The sequence below is a fragment of the Ctenocephalides felis genome, unplaced genomic scaffold (genome assembly GCF_003426905.1).
Source record: "Ctenocephalides felis isolate EL2017-DRISC unplaced genomic scaffold, ASM342690v1 CF-g0.4_SCAFFOLD_03052, whole genome shotgun sequence".
Taxonomy (NCBI): domain Eukaryota; kingdom Metazoa; phylum Arthropoda; class Insecta; order Siphonaptera; family Pulicidae; genus Ctenocephalides; species Ctenocephalides felis.
Window position 1 is genome coordinate 1 of NW_020539206.1, and position 25,340 is coordinate 25,340.

Consider the following 25,340-nt stretch of genomic DNA (forward strand, 5'->3'; position numbering starts at 1 on the left):
TTTCTGTACGTTAATCCAATGTAAAACTTTGAACGCGTTTTTCTCAAAACTATGTTTTTGAATCGGTGACCACTGTAACTCAAAAACCGCTTAGTAATATTAATGAAATTTATAAAGCTTTTAGAATACATAAATAAACTCGTGCCTGATCGAAGGATTTTTTATTTTTTCCAAAATTTGAATTTTTTAAAAGACCAATTAACTGTTGATTTTTTACCCAAAATCTAGTTTTTTTCTTTCTGATGCTGCCATTTTGTTATTTTTGCAAAAAAAGAAAACCTTCGATCCGGCCCGGGATTAACTATTCATAAAAACTATTTTTGAATTTGATTGATTTTAGATGAATCTCCAAGGAGTTATGATGGTCACCGCCAGGACCGTTTTTCGAAAACAGGGTCAACAAAAACCGCTATAACTTTGGGAATATTGATTTTTTCTTCTGAAATTTTTGTTACATCAAGTCAAAACATTGTATAATAATACTGTATTAATATTTTTGTAAAAAACCATCGTTTAATAACAAAAAAAAATACTGAACACACTCATTTTTTCGTGCCTGCAAGTACCCCTAACCCCTTAAATTATACGGAAGGAAATATTTAAATCGAAATTAGATACATTTGTCTATATTTTGATGATAACAAAATTTTTTCAGACAGAGGTATATATTTTATTACAGCAATGGTAATGCAAACTCGAGGTTGATTTCTATTTGTATTTAATCTACTACTACTTACGCCTTTACTCGGAGGAAAATTATACTAATGAATCATCATACAAGTAATATTGATACATTTGAATTCGAAAACTCATTGAAAAGCTTCACAAATCTAATTTATTTAAGTATATAAAAGAAAAATGAAGTAGGTTTCATGTTTCATGGTCGATTTGAAGTACTAGGTATAGTACACTTATATAGATTCATACTATCACTCATACCAACATTAATACAACAGCGCCAACTATTCATAACTAACATACCTTAATACTTCCTCAATGAATTCCTTAATTTCATACCAAATCAATATATCTAAGTTCAATCAATCAGTATCAATAATCTCTAAGTTTCTAAGAAATTAAAGGTAACATCTAAATGAAAAGGTTTGCTCAAAATGCAAAAAAATTGACTAACAATTTCCAGTTTAAAGCAATTTTTGTAGTAAAATATTTGTTTACTAATATAATAAAATTTCATTCCTGGTATCAGTTTAAAGCTATCGGTGGTGCACGTAGTGTTCTGGACACGATGCAAAATATTTAATCATCCTGAGCTATTTCCAATCAGCTTTGATCAGCTTTGTATTTCCTATATCCACGGAAACTCTTTCATCAAAGCGAAAGGCGCATAGTTCAGTATTAATTTGCTTGAAATTTTGGACGAACATCCCTAATTACTATGTAGACTATATTTTAGTTCAAAGTGTTGTTTTACAAGCGTAAAGTAATTTTAAAGTTTATTGCAAATATTGGGGCGGATCGATTTTAGCAATATTATAAAGGTAAGAGGATAATGGAACTATGAAAAGTAGGAGTTCGAAATATTTGTAAGTAAGTAGTATATAGTAAATTCTTACTTGTACTTTATAATTACTCATATTTATTGTTACAAAAATACAGCAGCTGTATTTGTGTTCATCTTCAGTAAAAAGTAATGAATGTATAGAAATTAAGTTCTAATACTAATATCATTGCTATTGTATTATGAACTTAAATATGTATCAGAATATACTAGAACTACGACAACATTAGAAATTTTTAGAAAAACTAGTGGTGCATGGAATTGTGTTTTTAGGCAAATTGCTGGAACTTCCCGTATCGTAATGACATATTCGATTATGAAGAATATTAAATTTTTTTATATAAATTACAATGAATACTGTAATTTTCATCATTCTTATTAGAACAGAATATAAGAGCTTAAAAATTGAAAAAAATTAAAACTGGCATTTATTGCATATTCAATTTCGAATTTTCGAAACTGCTGGACCTGCCTTTGCCAAAAACTAATCAGCACTAATCCTCATCAGTAGGAATCGATTGCTTTTTCAATTATTCAAATCAGTCGATCGTTACTTTTGAAAACGTCGACAAAAAATTGTATCCACACTCACACACAAACATTTTTTTGTAGTATGCCAAGACGATCAGAAACCTCTAAAACGTGAAGATATGTAAAAAAAATATTTTCGATTTTTGACTCAATACTATAAATTACCCAATGGAAAGTTGAAAATACAGTAGCTATAAGATTTTCAATAACAAAGTTATAAATTAATAGAAGTATGATTAATATAGTACTGATATCACCATTTACTTATTATGATATTAGTACTATTATTATATAATTTATTTATTAATAATTTTATTAGTACTATTAAAACTTAAATATATATACTAGAACTTCTATTACATTAAAAAATTTAAGAAAAATGTATAAAAAACCTTTGGATCAATAAGACGATTCACACTTTTTTAGTAGAATAGCAATCAGTAAAAAATGTTTCATCAAAATATATGATGAACTGGAAATTAATATCGCTGTGCAAAAAGTAATATTTAATGAACGTTCATGATTGATTTCTGCATATTAAATGAGATGAAACGATTCTCTAATAAAACTGAACTCTGCTCGAACTATGACGATATAATTAATTTTAACTCTTCTGAATAGATAAAAATTGTAATCAACATGAAATATTAAAAGAGTAACTTGACAACGAAAATGGACAAAATCAAAAAAATTATGAAACTTACAAAAGTTCAGTCAATGAGACAGTTAGAACATTATTCTTTATAGTAATTCTTCAAACACAATAACTATTCAAAGAAATTCAAAATTTATAAAGATAATAAAATTAACAAACAAATAGCAATCAGAATGTAAGTATTCTATAAGCTATTGGGATCAACTTGAACTTAAAATATTTGTGTTGGTGAATATGGCTTGTCTAGGAAACTCTCCAATGAAAGCTTTAATACTTAGAAAATCAATTGGTTGTTTTTTCTTTAATCTTTTCCTGAAAGGTTTTTTTTGGAAGAAGGCATAGTTCCTTATAACAATATTTTATTATTTGATATAATTTTCGAAATGAAAATATATCTTTTAGATATGTTCTTTTATAATCGCGTAGGTATGGTTTTACATTAACATTTTACAATTTCACCATTAAACCAAACCGACGTCTAATAAAACCTTGTTTCAAAGGTATTTACTACAAAGCTTAGCGTCGAAGAGATAAATTACAATCGTGTAGAATTTCAAAACATGATACAAGGATTAAAATCAAAAGCTGACGTCGACAAAAAGTAAATTAATAATAACAAACTACATATGTAAACCATGTGCATCACGAATTTATACCGGCAGATGATTGCAATCAGTGGAACTGTCATAGGACAGATTAGTTCGTTTGTTCCGTTTCCGAGCGGATTATGGAAGAACATATTTTAGTCAATTTTGCTGTGACTGACATTGGAATTTGTATTAAAGTACAGTATAATCTACATTTAAATGGTACATATTATATTACAAATGTATGTTGTAAATTATAAAAATTATTATAATACATGGATAGAATAATCGAAGATGAAAGACTGGTACGAAATAACAGATTTAGATGGCGTTGTTATACTCGAGCCTTCATAAGAATTGGTAGTAAAAACTGTCAAAATACTAAAATCATATTTTTTAGACTATCGAGTAGAATATAGGCTTCAACCCTTTTTTACTCGTCACAATATAGTTGGTTTAAAAATTGAACAAGGAGAACCCCAAGTTTACTTCTGGGATTTTGATGCTGCTGATTTTTCAAAATTTTATAAATAAACCGCTTTTCATTGGCCTATAATATTATAAGATACTTGGTTTGACTATCAACTCTATTGCCATGCAAAGATTCATCAAAATCCTAGAAAAATAAACCTGAAGTTCTCCGTGTGAGATTATTTTATTAGCGTTACAAAAAAAAAACTAGAAATTAACTTGTATAGAAAGTTAATCCTATTTTACATTCATAATTGTAACTTTAGATTTTGGTGCATTCAAATGCATTTTAAGTGTATATTCTATTATGAATGTTTTCAACATCGTGTCAGTTTTAAGGAAGATCCACATTAATATGCTAGAATGTAAATCTGATTTGTAATAAAGACATTGCCTTTGCGTATTGGTCTTTGAAAGCAAAATTTAACAAAAATTAATTATAACATCAAATGTTAAATTGTTGCACATATTTTCAATTTATGTACATTCAGAAATAATTTCTTATTGCCATCAGAATAAAGTTCTTTCAACACATTATCACGCCTTATTGGCATACTGCAATTGAAGCTCTCATGCATATATGGACAAGAAGTATAATAATGAACTAATGCCGACTCTAAATGAATTTTAAAGTTGAAGAAAAAATATTAAATATATAACATTCGCTATTTTTGTGAAATATTATCAAATAAAATGTTAATTAATTTGATTCGATCTATAAATTTAGCCCTTGAAGTAATGAAAAAGAAGAAAACTAAAACAAGACAAATTTTATGTAAAATAAAAAAAAAAATTTATTGTTATTGTTATTGAGCACAATGTGAAATATTCCAACCAATACTGAGATCTATAAAAAGCTATTTCTTAAAATAATAAATTCAAAGAAAAAAATAGTTACATATTAATTATGGATTATTTGATATATGATGTCTTTACTATCTAAGTGCTCATTTTATAGCATTCTATAGCATTTTTCATCAAAAGATATATTCAATACAAATTAGATTTGATATTCATTTTAATTGCTTCAAAACTGAGGTATGAGGTTAAAACTATCACAGTTTCAATTGATCATTATTTATTATTAAAGCGCAAAAGTTATTCTCGTCTGGAATTCAAAGTTATCAAATGACAAAACTACTATTTATTTAATTACATAAGCAACAACAAATAATGTAATCTGCAAGTAGATAGTAAACAAAAAATTGTTTACATTTTCATTTGCGTTCAATTAGTAAGTTTTACATGTACTCAAGTGTATATTAATGGTAAATAAATAATGTTATATCAAGAGATGATCAATCATTAAAGTACATTTTACGTATGTGATCACTTGTAAATGAAGCTGATTTAATTTGTAGACATAATTAACTTATAAATTGAATTAATAATAGTAACAAGCGATGTATTTAGTCTCAACATCTGCCAAATTAAATTTTCAATTTGTTTAAAAATTTCAACACCAAAAGTCACTTTTGAATTATACAATATGATGATTATAATTTGGGTATATATAAAAATAAAAAAAATATCCGAACTACTTGTGAAAACGAAGCATTTACGTTTAAAACAATTTAAGATTACATATGATTAAAAATTAAAACTGTAATAATGACTTTTAAAGAATAATTCAACAGTGCATATTCTCTACTGCTACTATTACTACGACACAAATTTGTGTAAATATAATTTTATATAAATCAATATAAAAAATACACATATATAATTTTTCACGCGTATTAGAAATATATCTGTAATAATAAATAATGGGATCAAAGATTTATAGCGCAAGGTCAGACTTTCTATGGCGCCGCATAATTAATAATCTAAATTTAAAATATATGTGTTTCTTTAAAAAAATATTTTGGACCAAAAAATATTTAAGATTATTATTAATAAAAGTAATTATTAATATTCAATGAGGTTTTTAGTCATATAAAATATTCTAACTTGGACTTCTTATTAACTCAATAAAGTTTCTAACAATCTTCGAATAATTTAGATATTTGTAATAAGTTTGTATATCATTCAGAATTCGTAAAACAGAAACAAATAGGTACGATACTCACCCATCGAATTGTTTTTGAATTATTCAAATCGGATGATTTGTGCTCACGAAATCCTGGACAAGAAAATGTATCCAAACATGCACATACAATCACACTCACACACACACATATTGTTTTTGAATTATTCAAATCGGATGATCTGTGCTCACAAAATCATAGATAAAAATTGTATCCAAACATGCACATACACTCACACTCACACACATATATTGTTTTTCAATTATTCAAATCGAATGATCCATGCTCTCAAAATCATGGACAAAAAATTATATCCAAACATGCAATACACTCATAGTGTACACACACACATACATTCTTAGGTATGCCAAAATGTTTAGAAGATCCTGAAGCATAAAGATATGCAAAAATTTTCAATTTTTATTTTTTTGCTTTCCTATAGCTTATCTTACGGGAAATTGAATAATAATGCATATACTTAAAATACACCAGGAATAACACAAAGAAATTTATAATTCATAATTTATACTTTCATATTCATTAAAATATATTTGAAAAACATAAAGTTTTTATATTTAAAGAGAAATAAGAATTTTAAGCTCTATGAGCTGCTGTAATGATTCTACTTTCCTACGCTGCATTTTTAAAGGCAATTTCTATTAGAATATCTCTAACAGATACTGATTATTTTTAATTTGAGGCAGATATGCCTAAAAAAACTATTATCAATTGGAAAATTATTTGTAACTATGAACTATATTTGTAAGTTAAAACCGATGTCACTACTGATGGACATCGGGCAGACCAAGGGTACCGGAGCTGAAAACTTCTGGTAGAAAGGCCAAAGCTCTAACCATTAGCCCATGGAGAATCCCAAATTACAACAATGTGAGAGAATAATTTTTCATCATAAAACCTTTACCTTATTTTACTGCGGATGTCAAAGTTTCTCCGGAATTTAAGTTGTGTGTGGGCTCCCATTGTTCACTCAATTCAAAGGTTTATGATAGTCATATACAGTACAGAAATTTTCTATATTCTCAAACACTCATTACAATGAGATTATTTCGGATAATAAGTTAAGACCATCCCCTTGCCGAGTTTAATTATGAACTTAAGTAGATTACGCGGGTATGTTGTATAATCTCGTAATCGCAATAACTACATCCCATTGAATTGCCTTTGCATTATAATGTTAGGAGGAAACACTTGCCTCCAACACTTCATAATAGATAAAAACATTAAAAAAATGGTAGTTTGATTACATGGGAAAACTATTTTTTATATATACAAAAAGACTCGTTTATTTTGTAAAATAATTAATAATAACTTAACAAGTGAACTTAACAAAATTATGTAATTTTTCAAACATTTTTGCTGCAATGCTCCATAAGGCTATTTTTACTTCAAATCATATCATTTTTTATATTTATATAAAGTATAAGTTGATTTCACTACTGTTTGATACAAGTTGTCCAAAAAGGAACTAAAATTAGGAATCTAATCAGTATAGTTGTTTTAGAGCTCAAAAAAAAAATTAGAAAGCTCTATAAAGTATCTGATAATTAAATGTAAATATTTTTAATGATCATATTTGGCAGACAAATGACATTTTTTTGTTGGATCCCTAAATTTATAATTTGTTCATTTCGTCAAAACAATTTTTTTTCGAAAAATTCAAATCAGACGCTCCGTTTTCTCCAAAAATCAATTGCATTTTCCTGCACATTTTACTAAATATTAAATGATTTCTTGAATTCATCAAATCGTGCTCTCAAAATAATGGACATAAAATTGTATCCAAACATACACACGCACATACTACATATACACACACCCACACACACATAACCATTTTTTCTAAGGCATGACAAAATGTTCAGAAAAAAAGGAAAGATAAGCAAAAATTTCTATTTTCTAATTTTTTACGATTACTATAACTTATACTTTGTGAAGTTAATAATAGACTAATAAATTTAATAATGTATTTAGAGTAATTATGTGTCGCTGAAATTCTTGGATTATTTTACAAAATTGTGAATTGATAAATACTTGAATTGTTCATCTTATATGTTTGAATGTTATATGTAAATTCATTCAGAAAAAATAAAATTAACTAGTTGTATATGGCATCATGCCTTAAGGCAAATTGCTGGAACTTTTTGGCTGAAAAGCAATTTTTAAATTTTAGAAAAAAATTTCATGACATTTTCATACAAAACTTTTATTAAATTGCGCACTACCTTAAAGACAATATTAAGAGCTAAAACTTTCAGAGAATAGTTTTTTATCAATTTGGAACCATTTGTGCCCTTGGGAGCAAGGAAATACGAAAATGTCCATATTAAGGACCACCCTAATATATATATATATATATATATATATTAGGAATGTTATAGGGAATTTATACAATTTCAACCAAAAGCATCAGGAAATTAAAGGTGTAACTTTGAGATAGCACTCGTATTTGAAATGTGCGAATGGAAAAGGCGAAAAAGTGCAAAAATATTCAGAAATTCAATAGTGATATTTTATATAACAATATATATATATATATATATATATATATATATAGAATATAAAATATATATAAAAAAAATTAATATTGCAGCCTTAAGAAGCCTAAAATGTGAAAGAAGCCTGTATGCTTTAAATAGAGAATTCACAAATCAAATACTTGATTATATAATTTTTAGACTGTTTTAAATTGCCAAAAATCCAGTTTCCGTATTCGAATTGATAACACTAATAATTAATGGTTCTTGAACTTTTCATGTTTCCTTGGAAATTCGTAGAAGTTCAAAATTTGCTTATTGAGTTTACACAATCAAACGAGGTCAAGTTTGTATATAGCTGTGTTATCATTCATATAAGATGACCTTATTCCTCGAACTTGGGTAATTATGATTATGTATAAATATCTCAAATATATAAATGAATTTAATTATTATTTATACACGTTTTGCTATACATACGCACGTTTTATCAAAGCAAAATTCCAAAAATATAATTAGAAATTTTGATAATTGGTAATCAATTCCTTGAATTCCATTGAACGTCTCCTAGACCTAATTTGGATATCAAATGTATAAAATTAATGAAAAAACTTCAGTTAAGGTCATCAAAATCGAATTCAATTATGTTAAAAAAATATTGATTTAAACGATACCATGTCTATATATTACATACTAAATAATAATAAATATATATGGAGCTTTAGCCGAGCTTTTACACAAACAAAAATGTATCTTTAAATTATCAACAATTAGTATTAAATTGCAAAAAAATGCAATATTTTATATAATTTTTCAATTAATTAATTTGAAGTATTTATTCTTTAATTTTTTAATTTATTTATCTTTCTAGTTATTTAAATGCCATTTTTTTTTTAAAACGATTCGAAACTTCAGCCAAGCTTTTATACAAACAAAAATATATTTCTAAATCATTAACAATCAATATAAATTTGCAGAAAAATGCAATATTTTTCATATTATAATTAAATTATTATAATTTTTCAATTTATTAATCTAAATTACATTTATTTAAATGCCAAATATTTTCTTTCTGAAACTATTACTGTAATAATCTGTATTTCTTGATGCTTGATGTTCTTGATCCTAAAAAAATAGTTAAGCTTTATTTTTTTGTAGAATAATTTCTGTGAAGACAATTTTTCAAAAATATAATATAATTATTAATTGTAAAATTTTCAAATTTTTAAAATACAATTTCTGAATTCCAAAATAGTATCCTAACCCTAATTATGGTTATCAAGCTTGGCGTTTTTAATCAGAATAAATAATGTCATATCAAACTCATTTTTTAAACGATTCAATGATGTATCGTCTTTTTGTTTATACATTTCAATTTCTATAAAAGTGATCATATTGAAGCTTTTCGTGAGCTTTTGCAAATTAACAACACAAATTTTGTCAGTAACAATAATTGTAATATTGCAGACAATGGAAACAATAGTCCATACTTCTTGATACTAACCACATATGAAAATTAATGGGCAAAATTTCAAAAATAAAATTAAAAAAATGTGATCTTTGATAATAATTACTTCAATTCTATTAGATTGTCTATCAGACCTAATTACGTTTATAGAGTTTGATCTAAAAGTAAACCAAAATACAATTGCTTCAATAGAATGCAAAACTTCCATGATGTTTCATTTTTTTTTAAACATATTCGTTTAAATTGAATCAAATAAATTGAAGCTTTTGCTGAGCTTTTACAAATGCATTTCTTTAAACAAAAATTGATTTATTAGAATTATTGTGATAATTAATCTCTAACTAAATCGTGGTCAAAACTGACGTTGGAAAAAAATTAATTCAATATTATACACTTTTTATTTGATATTTTTGAAAATTCCTTAATGGGACCTTAATTTCACATTTTACAGTTAATTTAAATATTTATATAGCACTTTTATATGCAATGTTAATATACATAAATTTATAAATTCATATTTGAATATACATAAAATCAGATCCAATTAAAAATAATTTCTTATGTACCTATCTCAAAACACATTTTCAAATTCCAAGTTTATCAAATTTCGCCACTTGCATCGAATACATAAATCGTTCTAATGATTCTGCACAGGAAATTCCTGACTCAATGAATTTATTCATCAACCTCAAACCACGTGTTTATAAAAAAAGTGAATTAAATAAATGTCACCAGTATGAATGAACTGATAGTTATAAATAAACGCATAATGATGCGTTCTTAGAAGATAGACTGATGAATGAACTAATCGACATCACGGTGACATCACATGTGACGTAGTAAAGAATCAATGTCACGTTATAATAGACATAGACGTCACATGTAAGAAATGGTCCTTCAAATTTCTTTGTTTCTTGGAACTTCAAAACCCCCACTTGAAAGTTTTAATCAAATTTTAAACTTCTTTTACTAAAAAATAGCAGATTATCGGGAATTCAATGAACGGTGTAGCTTACAAACAGATAGCTTTTAATGTAAACATGTGTATGGGTATTTTATATTTGCTCGGTTATCTTAGTCTCCAATCGGCAATAGTATTTAAGAAGAAATCTTTGAATTTATAAGGCAGATGCGAATTATTAATACACCATAAAGCATGGTTATAACTAAATAAATGAAAACGTTTTGTACAGTTTTTTTCTGTGAATTGGACAAGGAACAAGTGTTATTGTATGCGATTGGTTTATGAGATATTTGAGGTAGGAAAGTTGCTTTTTTAATTGAAAATATTTTGATACTTGTATGTGAAACAATATTTTATTGTGCAAAAAGACACAAGATCTAATTTTTGTGAAACAAAATTTGGCGAGAAAGTGCAAATAAATCAATAATTTTTCAATTGCTTTAATATAAAGTTTTATGATGTAGTATGAAATTTAGGTTTAGGAATAAAACAAGTGACTTCTGATATTATGATGTAATAGCTAAAATAAAATTAAATATAACTATGTAATTAATATATATTTTAAATTTGGATAATTATTTAAAATAATGATAAATAAGGTAAGAATTAACATTACTCATAAATAAATAGTGTAAATTTAAATTAGAATAAAAATTTATTTTACGATTATGAAAAACTTTCAATAAAAAATACAAAATAAGCAATTTAGTTTGTATTAACCACAATAATGACCAGAAATATGAAAAATAAATAAAAATTTATAAGTTCATATTAAAAAATACAATAATAAAATAATAAGTAATTAAGTATATTGAAGTATCTGAAAAATAAGTTCATAGCATCATCTTAAAAAAGCTCAAACTTAAAAAAAACGTTCTTCATATTTTTTTATATAGATTTCATTCATTTTAACATAAATTATGATAAATAACTTTTTTTTAAAATGCTATATAAAAATACTACTGAATATTTTTCTCAAATTTTGTTTTTTATTTAGAAGTGCTATTCTTTCGGTTAATATGGATAATAATGAAAAATTTAAAACATAAATTTGAAATCTGAAAAAAATTGTGTATTACGAAATATAATCTTGTTATAAAAAATATATAAAAATATAATAATAATAATAATAATAATAATAAAAGTAGAACAAAACTGATATAAGACGAAAAAAATAACTGAAAAATAAATATATATAAGAGCAATAAAAAGAATTCAACAAACTAAAAAATTTACGCTTATTTTAAAAAATATATAAGAGCAATAAAAAGTATTCAACAAACTAAAAAAAATATTTATGTATTAAAAAATAAATAATTAAATAATGTAAAGAATATTATATATATGATAGTTATCTGAACTTCTCTTCATGAATTGTACTCTAAATTATTATTGTATCTTCTATTCTATTTTTTTCTCTCTTTCATGTAACAATGTCTTAGGGCGTCTATTAATCACGTGATCAATTTTTTAAGGACTTTTGGACCCCCTCTACCCCCTTGGCGATACGTGTAATATTCAAAATTACCCCCCTTCCCCCACCAAACACCACATGTATTTTTTTAAAAAAAATTGTAACTATTTGGATTTAAAAAAAAATTCCTGTGCAAAATAAATTCACGTGATATCGTACTATACGACCTTCTCTTCTACGTGATATTTCGTCATTTTTTATCAACCCCCCCTTTCCCTTAAAATCCTATTGAGATTGATAGATCGCCCCTTTTAAGATTTCTTGATTGCTATTATTAATAAAAAAGTAGATTCCAAGTATATTGTTTCTCATCCAATAGTTACACCATCACTATTATATATTTTACAGAAAGTGGCAATTTATTTTATTATTTTAATTTTTTATGTGGCTTCGATCCTTTTGCTCATTTAGCCATTTTAGCCAAATTCCTGTGGCCAGCTTGAAATTTATAATACGCATCGTTCTCAAATTAATACGTATATAGGATGAGAGTTAGAAATTCGATCGTAAATTTTGCCGTAAAAGATATTAACTACAGAGGCAGATGTTAATGTCAGCGTTTATGTACAAACGTGATATGGATATGTCCACTGCGAATAGTTACTACAGATGCATGCAAAATCGCAATTGTGATCCGGGAACGTTATTATCGGGGAGTGTAGCCGAAAATTTGGCAATTTGGAATACGTAGTTTGTAAAACAAATTAAAAATATAGCGCATCGTTCATGCTTAGCAATTGCAATAATTCGTTTTCTTTCAAGTTGTTTGTATCGAGCACGTTATTCTCGATAATAATATGGTACTTTTATTAGATCATTTACTTAAAATTGTATCAAAAAAACTTATGGACCAATTCCGACGTAAAATAGACGAATGTTATGCTGTCATTTTCATATAAAATGTTACTAAAAACTATCAAAATGCTATGTTTTTGCTGTGCAGTCAAGAATTTTAGATATAAAACCTAGAAACCGCAAAAAGGTTGTTATCGAAACTGCATTTTTCTGATGTGTCATCAACATATGCGAGAAGTTTTTTATGTGTAAAACGGCTGGTCGACAGCAGATTCAAATTTCAATTTGACAGTTTTAGTACAATTTTATATGAAAATGGAGCGCAACATAGCGTTGCCATAACTTTACCCTATTTTACTTATCTTTGCAAAGAATTACAAATATCTGGCAATGATCTATATTATGTTACAATACAAAGAGTTCATCATTCCCATGATTCTTTTATGAATCAAAACATTATGAATGAGAAAATTATCGTATACCAAATTCCAATGTTATAATAGCTTCTACCATGAAAATTCAAACTTTTATTTTTAATTTCACGAAAATTAACAAAAACTATGAAAACTAACAATTTTGCTGAAATTTTAAGGTGATTGTAAAGAAAAAAATGAACAAGATTCTATACAATGTGCAAAACCGAATAAAAACAAATAGACCAAAAAATATAAGATCTAGTGGTGTAAGGCATCATGCCTTAAGACAAATAGCTGGAACTTATTGTACAGTAATATAATATTCAAAGAGTATTGAATATTATATATAGATTATTACAGCAAGAATTAGAAATGAAATCCAAAATATTTTCGATAATGAAAAATCAAAACCAATATTTTGTCAAAACAAGCATTTTTGAATAATTCAAATCGAATGTTTTGTTCTCCCAGAAACTGACATTTTTTGCATATTTAACTCTGTATCTACAAAACGGCTGAACTTGCCTTCGCCAAAAACTTATCACCACTTCTCCCCATCATTACAAATTGAATGTTTTTTGAATCATTCAAATCGAATGCTCCGATTTCTCAAAAATCTAATTTCCATTTTCTGTACTCTATGCTTCATATCTCCGAAACGGCTGGACAGACTTTTGCCAAAAACTATTTAGCACGTCTCCTTATCGATGGTAAACGATTGCTTTTTAAATATTTTAAATCAGTTGATCCGTGTTCCCAAAAACGTGGACGAAAATTGTATCCATACATACGCGCGCACTCACACACTCACACACGCACACACATACCTACATCAATTTTTTCTAAGGTATGCCAAAATGTTCAGAAACCTTCAAAACGTGAAGATATGCAAAAATTTTCAATTTCGATTTTTGGACGATTACAATAACATACTCCACAGGAAGTTATTAATATGACATAATATGTAAAGAGGATAAAAAAGAGTCAAATTAAATAATATATTTAATATATTACGGATACAGGATTAAATTTAATAATTACAGAAAATAAATTATCTTTATTATATAATGAAATAACAAAAATTTTACTAAAATCCCGCAACTCTAATTTAAAAAAATGTTTCATATAAAAACTTCGATAATCATATTTCAGATATTTACCATCACCACCCGCCCCCTCGACCTAGACTAGCATTACTAAAATTGCTTTTCCGGTTTTGACTTAAAATAATATGGTGAACTTAATAGTTTATCTTTTTAATTTATAAAAGTTTTCGAAAACAGAGTAAATAAAAAAAAAATCAACATATATTCTAATACATAACATTTTGCTACCCCATATTGTTTATTATCGGCTTATAAATTATAAAATAAATCGCATTATGAATTAATAATATAAATCGTTATCATGTTTCTAATAAAAAATAACGGCATCACGGGTTGGAACTACACTCCGGAGAGTCCCTAGGCACCAATTTGTGCTTGTGTCCGGTTCGTCATACGTGAATTCCATTGATTATTCACGGCCTGTCGGAGAGCCGCCAGCCAGGTTTGCAATAACGCACCGCAGGCGCGCGCCCCGCAAGGTTACGCGGTTAATGCGGTTAGGAGGAATCGTGGCGGTCGACGGTCGTTACGTCGGACGTGTATGACACGAGGGACAAATATCGATACCGAAACGGGTTTATTAATTAATTATTTGAAAATCGATTGTAATGAACTTACTAAAAACTAGTGGTGCATGGCATCGTGCGTTAAGGCAAATTGCAAAAAATTAACTAGCTGTAAGTGGAATTCTGTCTTAAGGCAATTAGGGCTTCGTGCCTTAAGGCAAATTGCTGGAACTTCCCGTACCGCAATTCAAAATTCGAGTAATTAAAAATAATCAATAATAATAATCAATAAAAGTTGATCAATGATTTGAAACTTTTAATAGAATTTCGAACCAGATTAAATCATTCTATTTTAAATAATTTATTTTGTAATATTTTCGAAATTCTGAACTTTTTTTCAAGGCAATCGTACTGCTTTAACCGCATAAAGACGAAATATCAAAACGCCTAAGCGCCGCGTCGCCGTCTAACGCGTAAACATTAGTACGGAACCCATAGGAATGTAAACAAAATTTATACTTATTGTTAAAATCTCTATAAAATATCTGATAATTTGATGTGCATATGTCTAATGTTCATTTTTGACCGCCAAATGGCTTTTTGTTTTACTTTTTTCATTAGATCTCCGAAACCGCTAGACCTACCTTTATAAAAATTTGATCAATTCTTCATTTAGTCGATACAAATAAAATGTTTTTTGAATTATTCAAATCGGACGCATCGTTCTCTTAAAAACTGAGTTACCGTTTTCGGCATTTTTTGCCCCGTATCTTCGGAACGGCTAGACCTGCCTTTCCTAAAAACTAAGCAGCATGTCTCCTTATCAATACGAATCGAATGTTTTTTGAATTATTCAAATTGGTTGATCCGTGTTCCCGAAATCGTCGACGAAATTTTGTATCCGAACATACATACATACACACACACACACGCACACATCCATTTTTTCTAAGATATGCCAAAATGTTCAGAAGGTTTTCAAACGTAAAGATCTATAAAAATTTTCATTTTCGATTTTTTTGCGATTACTATAACTTGCCCTACGGGAAGTTAATAATCAATAAATATTGATCAATGATTAATAATAATTATTTTGAATATTTTTAAAGAGATAATTATATTTACTATATATTTTATCGGTCAGATAATATCTAGTGACGATCTCATTGCTCAAAACTCTTAAAAATGTTTACATTAAGAAGTGACGCCGAATGAATCCATCTGAGGATATATTTCTTACGAGTAGAATAAAAACGCATATAAAATATATACATTTGTAAGCCAAATTGAAAATTTAAAATTTATATTTGAAGTTTAAAAATTCTGATTATTTTTATAAATTTTGAAAAAAGATTTTTCTGAAAATTTTGAAATTGGTTTGAACCGTATAAGTAAACTTCGAAAACCAAGTTTCTTGGTACGAACCCTAGAAAATCGGAACAAAAATTAGTACTCATGTCTGAAATCTATAAATTATCTGATAATTTGATATGTCTAATGATTATTTTAGATCGCCAAATATCTGTTTTTTACATTTTCCCCCGTATCTCCGAAACCGCTAGACCATCCTTCCAAAAAATTTCATCAATTCAAATCGTAGACAAAAATTGTATTCAAACACACACACACACAAACACACTTAATTCTATTTTTTAAGGTATGCCAATATGTTCAAAAACTTTTGAAACGTAAAGATATTAAAAAAAAAATTTTTTTGCGATTACTATAACTTACCCTACGGGAAGTTAAGTAGTTGAAAGTGGCATTTTGCTTTAAGGCAAGTTGCAAAAAATTCCTGATAGGTGTAATAATTGTCTTAATCAATCGAAATTGGTATCTAGATAAGATAAATAAATTTTCAATTGTCAATTTCAAAAATCAAGTTTTTGCTTTCAATTGCGGTTCTCAATTGATATCTTTCAAACATATTTATAATATCTGTAATTATATTATTTATATTGCACACGCGCGTGCTTGTATGTCCTGAAATTATAACATGATTTTAAGTGTTTTCTTCAAACATTATTCAATATTTACTTATATATTTTCAGCAATGAGGTTCTTAGCGAGCCTGTTGATTTGCAGCTGGGCTGTGTTGGTTACACCGGCTCCGGAATATCTGCGTAGTTACCAAAGATCATATACTTCATCTACTTCAAATGGTCCACCAAAGTACAAAACTATGGTTTCTCAAATGCAAGGAGCGTTAAAGAAATCTTTAGCCCAGCAGTGTGGTTCTCGAACTAGTTGTCGCACTTATTACTCAAGTTCTCATGAAGGAAGCAGCAGTAATACAAATACAGATAGTACAACCAATTATAATGATCAATTGATGGCGAGTTTAAGACAAAAGGTAGAGTCACAGAGTAGCTATTCCTCATCTACTCCAGATGTTCCAACAGAGTACATAAATATGGATCCTCAAGTGCAAGAAGCAATAAAGAAGTCTTTAGCGCAGCAGAGCGGTTATAGAACTAGTTATAGCCGCACTTATTCCTCAAGTTCTCACGAAGAAAGCAGCAGTAATACAAATACAGATAGTGTAAACAATTATAATGATCAATTGATGGCTAGTTTAAGACAAAAGTTAGAGTCTCAGGGTAATACCGCTACTAGTTCATCTAGATATACTACAAGCCAAAGTAGCCCAGGTTATACAAGGACGACGTATTCATACGTCAAACCACAAACATATGTTACTGGGACTGATCATCAAGTTAATACCCACAATTTGGAACACGATAGAGAGCAAGATAAAAATAGCGACGAACAACGTTTAGTACCAGGTGGGTATTCTCGGACAACAAGTTTTTCTCGTACTGGATCTTCAAGCCATAGTTCAAGTCAAAACAGACCAGGATACGTAAGGAGAACTTACACTTCATCTAGTTCTTTTGGAGAACCTAATTCACAATTTATCAATAGCGAAAATAAAAGGACTGAGAGCACTCCTCATGTGCATGATGACAAATGTGAACATGATGTAGAACAAGAAAATAATGCGCAGGACACCGACAACTTAAACCAACATGGAACATCAGGATATCGTCGCACAACCTATTCTAGTTCTAGTTCAACAAGCTATAATTCAAGCAGAAATAGACCACAATATACAGTAACAAGTTATCATTCTACATCGAATTTAAATTCAAATCGCGATTCACAAGTAGGCGTTACTGAAAATCAGGAAAACAATGAAAATCATGAGCATCGCCTTGAAGATAACAGTGATGAAGATGATGATGGACAACGTATTGTAAATGCAGGACAATATTCAAAAACTACCAATTCCTCGAGAACAGTAAGCCATTCTAGTTCTAGTTCAACAAACTATAATTCAAGCAGGAATAGACCACAATATACAGTAACAAGTTATTATTCTACATCAAATTTAAATTCAAATCGCGATTCACAAGTAGGCCTTACTGAAAATCAGGAAAACAATGAAAATCATGAGGATCGCCTTGAAGATAACAATGATGAAGATGATGATGCACAACGTATTGTGAATGCAGGACAATATTCAAAAACTGCCAATTCCTCGCAAACAGTAAGCCATTCTAGTTCTAGTTCAACAAGCTATAATTCAAGCAGGAATAGACCACAATATACAGTAACAAGTTATCATTCTACGTCGAATTTAAATTCAAATCGCGATTCACAAGTAGGCCTTACTGAAAATCAGGAAAACAATGAAAATCATGAACATCGCCTTGAAGATAACAATGATGAAGATGATGATGCACAACGTGTTGTGAATGCAGGACAATATTCAAAAACTGCCAAGTCCTCACAAACAGTAAGCCATTCTAGTTCTAGTTCATCAGGTTTTAGTTCAACGCACAGTAGACCAGGATATACAAGAACAACTTATCACTCTACTAGCTCATATGGAACACCGCACTCAAGTGTTATAAATAAAAGTGGCAATAAAGACAATGATGGTAATCTTCACATTCATAGTGAAAACTGTGAACATGACATAGAAAAAAATAATGATGATACTAATAATAATCCAAATTCTCAAAACGCGAACCAACAAGGAACATCTGGTTATAGTCGCACAGTGAGTTATTCTGGTTCTAGTTCAGCCAGCCACAATACAAACCGTAACATAGAACAATATTCTGGGACAAGATACAACTCTGTAACTGATTCAAGCACAAGTTCCTATTCCGATGTGGGTAGTGCTTTAAATAAACAAGAAAATAATAGCGCTGATCATATTCATAGCGATAAATGTGAACATGATATAGAAAAAAACAGTGTTGATGATGACGAGCAAAGCATTGTAAACAAAGGGCAACGTACGCAGACTTCAGGTTTCACTCGTACGACAAGTTACTCTGATTCTGACTTATCAAGCACTGGTTCAAATCATTATAGACCCGGATATACAAGAACCACTTATCATTCGTCTAGTTCATATGGAACGCAGAATTCCAATAATGGCGATGGCCAAGATAATGCAGGTAAACTTCATGTTCATAGTGAAAACTGTGAACATGACAAGGAAAACAGTAGTGATTTAAATGGAAGTGAGAATCATGCGCAAAATGTTGGAAGGCATAGAATTACGAGTTACTCTCATACGGTCAGTTCGAATTCTAGGACAACTGGTTTTAACTCGAGCCAAAATCGCCAAGGGTATGCTGAAACAACTTATAATTCAATGACACATGGACAACCATATACGATTACAAACAATAATCAGAGCAATGAAGATAGTGATGAAGGTAATAAACAGCATACACAAAACGCAGGACAGCATTCACAATCAGCAGGGCATGCTCAAACAATAAGCTATTATCGTGCTGGATCTTTTATTCGAAATTCAAGTCAATCCGAACTAGGATATTCAGAAAGTACTAGTTCAATAGATACCAATAACAGTCAGCAAAACAATAGTGTACATGGTGGCAGTTTTGAACATGGTAAGAATACTGTAGAACAGACAACTGAAAATTTACAACAAAATTCACATACTAGAGGCAATTATGGAACAACAAGTCAATCTCATTCTACTTCATCACGCTATACTTCAAACCAAAATAGACCGGGTTACACAATAACAAGTTATCACTCCACTAGCTCTTATGCAAAACCAAGTACACAAATCACTGAAAATAATCAAGATACTACTGATCATATACATGACGAAAATTGTGAACATGGCAACAATGAAGATTATGAAAATCATCAAGAGCAGGACATTGGACAACAATCAATATCAACAGGGCATTCTCACACCGGTTTAACAAGATACACTTCAAGTCATACTAGTTCAGAACATAGGACCGCAAGTAATTATGCACGAAATACAACTGAGAAAAATATCAATAAAGAAGAAGGAAGTGATGAGAATTCTAGCGAAGAAGACGAATATGACAGTGCCGGTAATAGTAATGATAAAAGAAATAAGCCTGGTGGTAAGGGCTGGAAAAAATATTATTGGGAGAAAGATTTTATTCCACCAGGACATCGTAATAAACCGCATCCTCGCGGCCATGCTTACGGGCATAGAAATAGAGGCCAAACTACATCTTATTCTAGATATAATTCCAATTATGGTGAACACCGTGGGCCAAATCGATATAATGTTACAACAACAACGTATTCATCAAGTCGTCCAGGCTACGTACCATCACGTTATTCCACATCTGGATCAAAATACAATGATGGCGGTAGAACCACGTACACCTACTCCTCAGGTGGAGTAAGGTATAGTACTAGTAATAGAAATTCAAGTACAACGGCAACTGACGCTTCACAGAATGTTTATGAAGACAAAGACACACAATTTGCACCAGAAGTTGATGGTACAGGGTTTGAACACGGTAGTTATGACACTAATACTGGAACCAGTGCAATTGATTCTGATTCTAGACACAGTTCTAATAGAAGTACCTCTGAATACACACAGCAAAACTCTCATAGCAATAATAATGTATCTACACATTCAGGATCTACAGGCTACGTGCCATCACGTTATTCCACGTCTGGATCAAGATACAATGATGGCGGTAGAACTACGTACACGTACTCCTCAGGTGGAGTAAGGTATAGTACCAGTAATAGAAATTCAAGTACAACGGCATATGACGCTTCACAGAATGTTTATGAAGGCGAAGACACACAATTTGCACAAGAACTTGATGGTACAGGGTTTGAACACGGCAGTTATGACACTAATACTGGAACTAGTGCAATTGATTCTGATTCTAGACACAGTTCAAATAGAAGTACCTTTGTATCTACACATTCAGGATCTACAAGTACTACTCAAATGATCAATACGAATATTGTGAATAGTGTTAATGGTTCAGTAGTCTCCCAAGAAACTCAAAAACAAAATATAGAAAATGCAAATTCTGAACACATTTCTGCAGGTGCGAATAGTGAGGAGAAAAAACATCGTTCAAATGTTTCTATGCACAGTGGGTCAAAAACAACCAATTCGTCATACACACTTGTAAGCCAGTATTCACAGAGCAGTCATGAAAGTAATAGTGCAAAACACAAAGTAATAACAGACTCATCATCAGACGAAGATAGTTATGAAATACTTGACCAACGCACAGAAAAGTATGAAGCAACAACTAACAGCGGCGATACATTTTTTGAAAATCAAAACATAGTTTCAAATAATTATGCTTCTACATCAAAAATCGTAGAAGAGTCGAGTGAGCATTCACAACAACAAAAAAATGTCGTCGACAAAACGAAAGGTAATGATTTGCACTATATTACTAATTATAATCAACAAATCATCAGTCAGTATAATAATGACGACTTGCATAAATTTAAAAATACAAGTAAGAGAGCTCATATTTCCTCAATAAATAGTACATCAGAGGAAAGTAAACAATTTGTCATAAGTCATTTTACAAATAAATCTGCCGAACATAAGTCTGATAATTATGCATCTGCAAACAATCAGCAGTTCAATTTGCAGCAAAACAAAGAAAATATTAATATAAATAAAAGTGCAACAAACTTGATCGAAAGTACAACTTTCACCAAATATAATTTTAGTAGTAGTGAAGAAAGGAATGAACAATTACAATCAGGCTCATTACAAATTTCGCAACAAGTTTGGATTCTTTACTTGGTTCTTCTCAAAATCCAGATCAACAACCAGATTTACAACTAATATAAATTCAGGCACAATAATTATGTCACATCTAAACCAGTTCGTTACCAGTATCGACCTACTAACTTCAAAGGTGATGCTCTTTCAAGCCATGATTTCCTCGAAAATGAAAAACATAAATCAAATTCTGAAATAAAGAATGCATCTGTAGATAGAAATCATCATCAGCAACAATCTGGTAGTCATGGACGTAATTCGAGTGATATACGATCAACATCTTCCATAAGTTATTCGTCTCAAAATATAAGTGGTCAATATCATGTAATAAATATGAATTCTGGAAAAAATTATTCATCTTCTAGTAATATGGCTTTGAATTCTGAGTCAACCGAAGCTGATACTCAACAAAAAGTTATGAATCAATTCTACTCTCATGATAATAGTTCAAGTAATAACCAACACATATCAAATCAACAAAATAAACATCAAAGTACTTTGATAAATGGAACCAATCAAAATATCGCAATAAACAAAACCGTTACTTCTGGTTCCACGAGCTACACTTTTAGTAGCAGCGAAGAAAGCAAAACAACTGCATCACAATCAGTTTCATCTGAGTTCACACATACAAGCAATAAAAAATAATTATGATACTATGGAAATCAGCATTTTACACAAACTTCACCTGGTGTTATAATAACTCCTAAACCAATTCCATTGCGCTATCAGTATCAAACTTCTACAACTGAGGCTACTCAAACGAAGATGATGACCTGCAAAAACAGATGTCGGGGTATATATTTGAAGATAAATCTCATACAAGAGATTCTCAAAGGACTCATTCTAGTTCATCCGTTAGTTCTAGTGAACAAAATATAAGACAACACACATCAGAATATCAATATAATCGCGAGCAACAAAATACTCAGACTAAAAATTTGGAACAAAATGTTTATTTCAAACAACGACTCCTACAAACTTTAGAAACTTCTGAGCCATTTGCAAAACCAAGTTCTTAGTGAACGAGCACAGGGTTGAATCTGGAAGTTATGAGGATTCTGTTTCACAAGTCGATACAGATGAATTATATGGTCAGTCAACATATAAAAATTCTATATCAACTTCATCTACGACGAGTCATCCATTTGATAATGATCAAGGTGTATCACAAGGTAGCTCAGCAACGTCACATCAAGAAAGTAATGGTGCGTTTTCATCAACCTATCAGTCGTTCAACGGTACAAATATCAATAGAGAAAATTATAATACAATGCACCAAAATCAAACAGTAAATACTTTGCACAAATCTACAAATTCATCCAGAAGTTACACACAAAGTAGTGAAGTAGATTCAATTAATTCCAATGCAGTTGATGAAGTAAAAAAGGCAAATCAAATGTCCCACGTTGTAAACACGAATGCCAATAAATTTAATGAAAGTCAAAGTGCAAACAAAAGTTACTACAACATTTACTACGTATGTAATTAGTAGTGATGAAGAAGAAGAAAGCATGACATGGAATCATCTAAAATTTATTTCTTTGAAGACAACGATATCAAACATTATTATTCTACTACTAACACACCAAAATACCAATTATGGACATGCATCTAACAATTATGATAAACAAACACATCATTCATATTCTGGCACTACAAATCAAGGAAGCTCTACACCTAAACCAATGAGATATCAACAACAATCAGTGAGTTCAGAAAATCATTCTACTGAAGATGAGCAAAAGCGCTTACAAGGACAAACAATTTCAACAAATTCTCAATATCAAACTAAGGAAAACTTGTAAGATTACGGATCATACAACAAATTCTCATGGCACAAATGCTAATGTAATACACGAATCCGATGAAAATCACTCAATTATAGATGCTTCGAATGATTTAAATGAAGTAAACCAAGTCAAAAACGTTCATAATATTACTTTTAATCACAGTCAAGCAACTAATAAAACAGTTACAACAAGCTACACTACACATACATTCAGTAGTAGTGAGAAAAGAAAACAATACGAGTCTCAATCTAGATCAACAATATATAATTCGAACGTTAATTCTGACAATAACAGAAATACTGGATCTCACAGCAAACTACAATTCAGCATATAAATGATCCTTATACCAACCTAAGCCAATTCGTTACCAGCAACAGCCTCAGACTTTGGAAGGTGACTCTTCTGAAGAAGACGACCACTAGTACAAATGCCAGAAAGTGTTTTAGAAAGTGAAGAAAATAAACATATTTCAGGAACAACATATGTCAAAACCATAATCAGGATTCAAATAAAGTAAACCAAATTGGAAACGTTCATAATACTGTTTTTAATCACAGCCAAGCAACTAATAAAACAGTTACTACTGGCTATATACTACACATACATTCAGTAGTAGTGAAGAAAGAAGAAGATACGAGTCTCAATCAGGATCAAAAATTTTAAATTCGAACGTTAATACTGACAATAACACAAATACCGAATCTCAACAGCAAACAACAATTCAGGATACAAATAATCCTCATACCAAACCTAAGCCAATCCGTTACCAGCAACAGCCTCAGACTTTGGAAGGTGACTCTTCTGAAGAAGACGATCAACAAGTACAAATGCCAGAAAGTGTTTTCGAAAGTGGGTCACAAATGAAAACTACCGTTGTAAATAATACGGATCATTCCATGGTGAAGAAAAGAAATATTATCAGGAGCAACATATGACAAACCAATAATCAAACACAATACAACAAATATCTGATCTATCACAAAAGCTAACATGAAACAAGAAGAGATTCATAACCAAGATAGCAGCACTGAAGACATATCAATCAATCTCATAAACATCACTCAACTTTTGTTACATCAAAGGATTCAAATAAAGTGAACCAAATCGGAAGCGTTCATAATACTTTTTAATCACAGTCAAGCAACTAATAAAACAGTTACTACTGGCTATACTACGCATACATTTAGTAGTAGCGAAGAAAGAAAAAGATACGAGTCTCAATCAGGATCAACAATTTATAATTCGAACGTTAATTCTGATAACAACAGAAAGAAATACTGGATCTCAACAGCAAGCTACAATTGAGCATATAAATGATCCTTATACCAAACCTAAACCAATTCGTTACCAGCAACAGCCTCAGACTTTGGAAGGTGACTCTTCTGAAGATGACGACCAACAAGTACAAATGCCAGAAAGTGTTCACGAAAGTGCGTCACAATT

The 25,340-nt window shown here is 29.8% G+C and overlaps 1 protein-coding gene across 1 annotated transcript; it reads left to right on the forward strand.

The window, feature by feature from the left end:
• Positions 1-10,961: 10,961 nt before the first annotated feature.
• On the forward strand, positions 10,962-22,752 carry LOC113381753 (putative uncharacterized protein DDB_G0282133). Its single transcript, XM_026620476.1, has 3 exons — positions 10,962-11,012; positions 17,066-22,107; positions 22,219-22,752. The coding sequence occupies exons 2-3, from the start codon at positions 17,068-17,070 to the stop codon at positions 22,750-22,752; spliced, it is 5,574 nt and encodes a 1,857-aa protein (XP_026476261.1). The 5' UTR covers positions 10,962-11,012; positions 17,066-17,067.
• Positions 22,753-25,340: the final 2,588 nt, after the last annotated feature.

Excerpts from the sequence above, each read along its gene's own strand:
- LOC113381753 (XM_026620476.1), top strand. The coding sequence starts at position 17,068 with ATGAGGTTCTTAGCGAGCCTGTTGATTTGCAGCTGGGCTGTGTTGGTT. Across the intron at positions 22,108-22,218 it reads CATTACAAATTTCGCAACAA|TATCGACCTACTAACTTCAA; the intron begins GTTTGGATTCTT and ends GTTCGTTACCAG.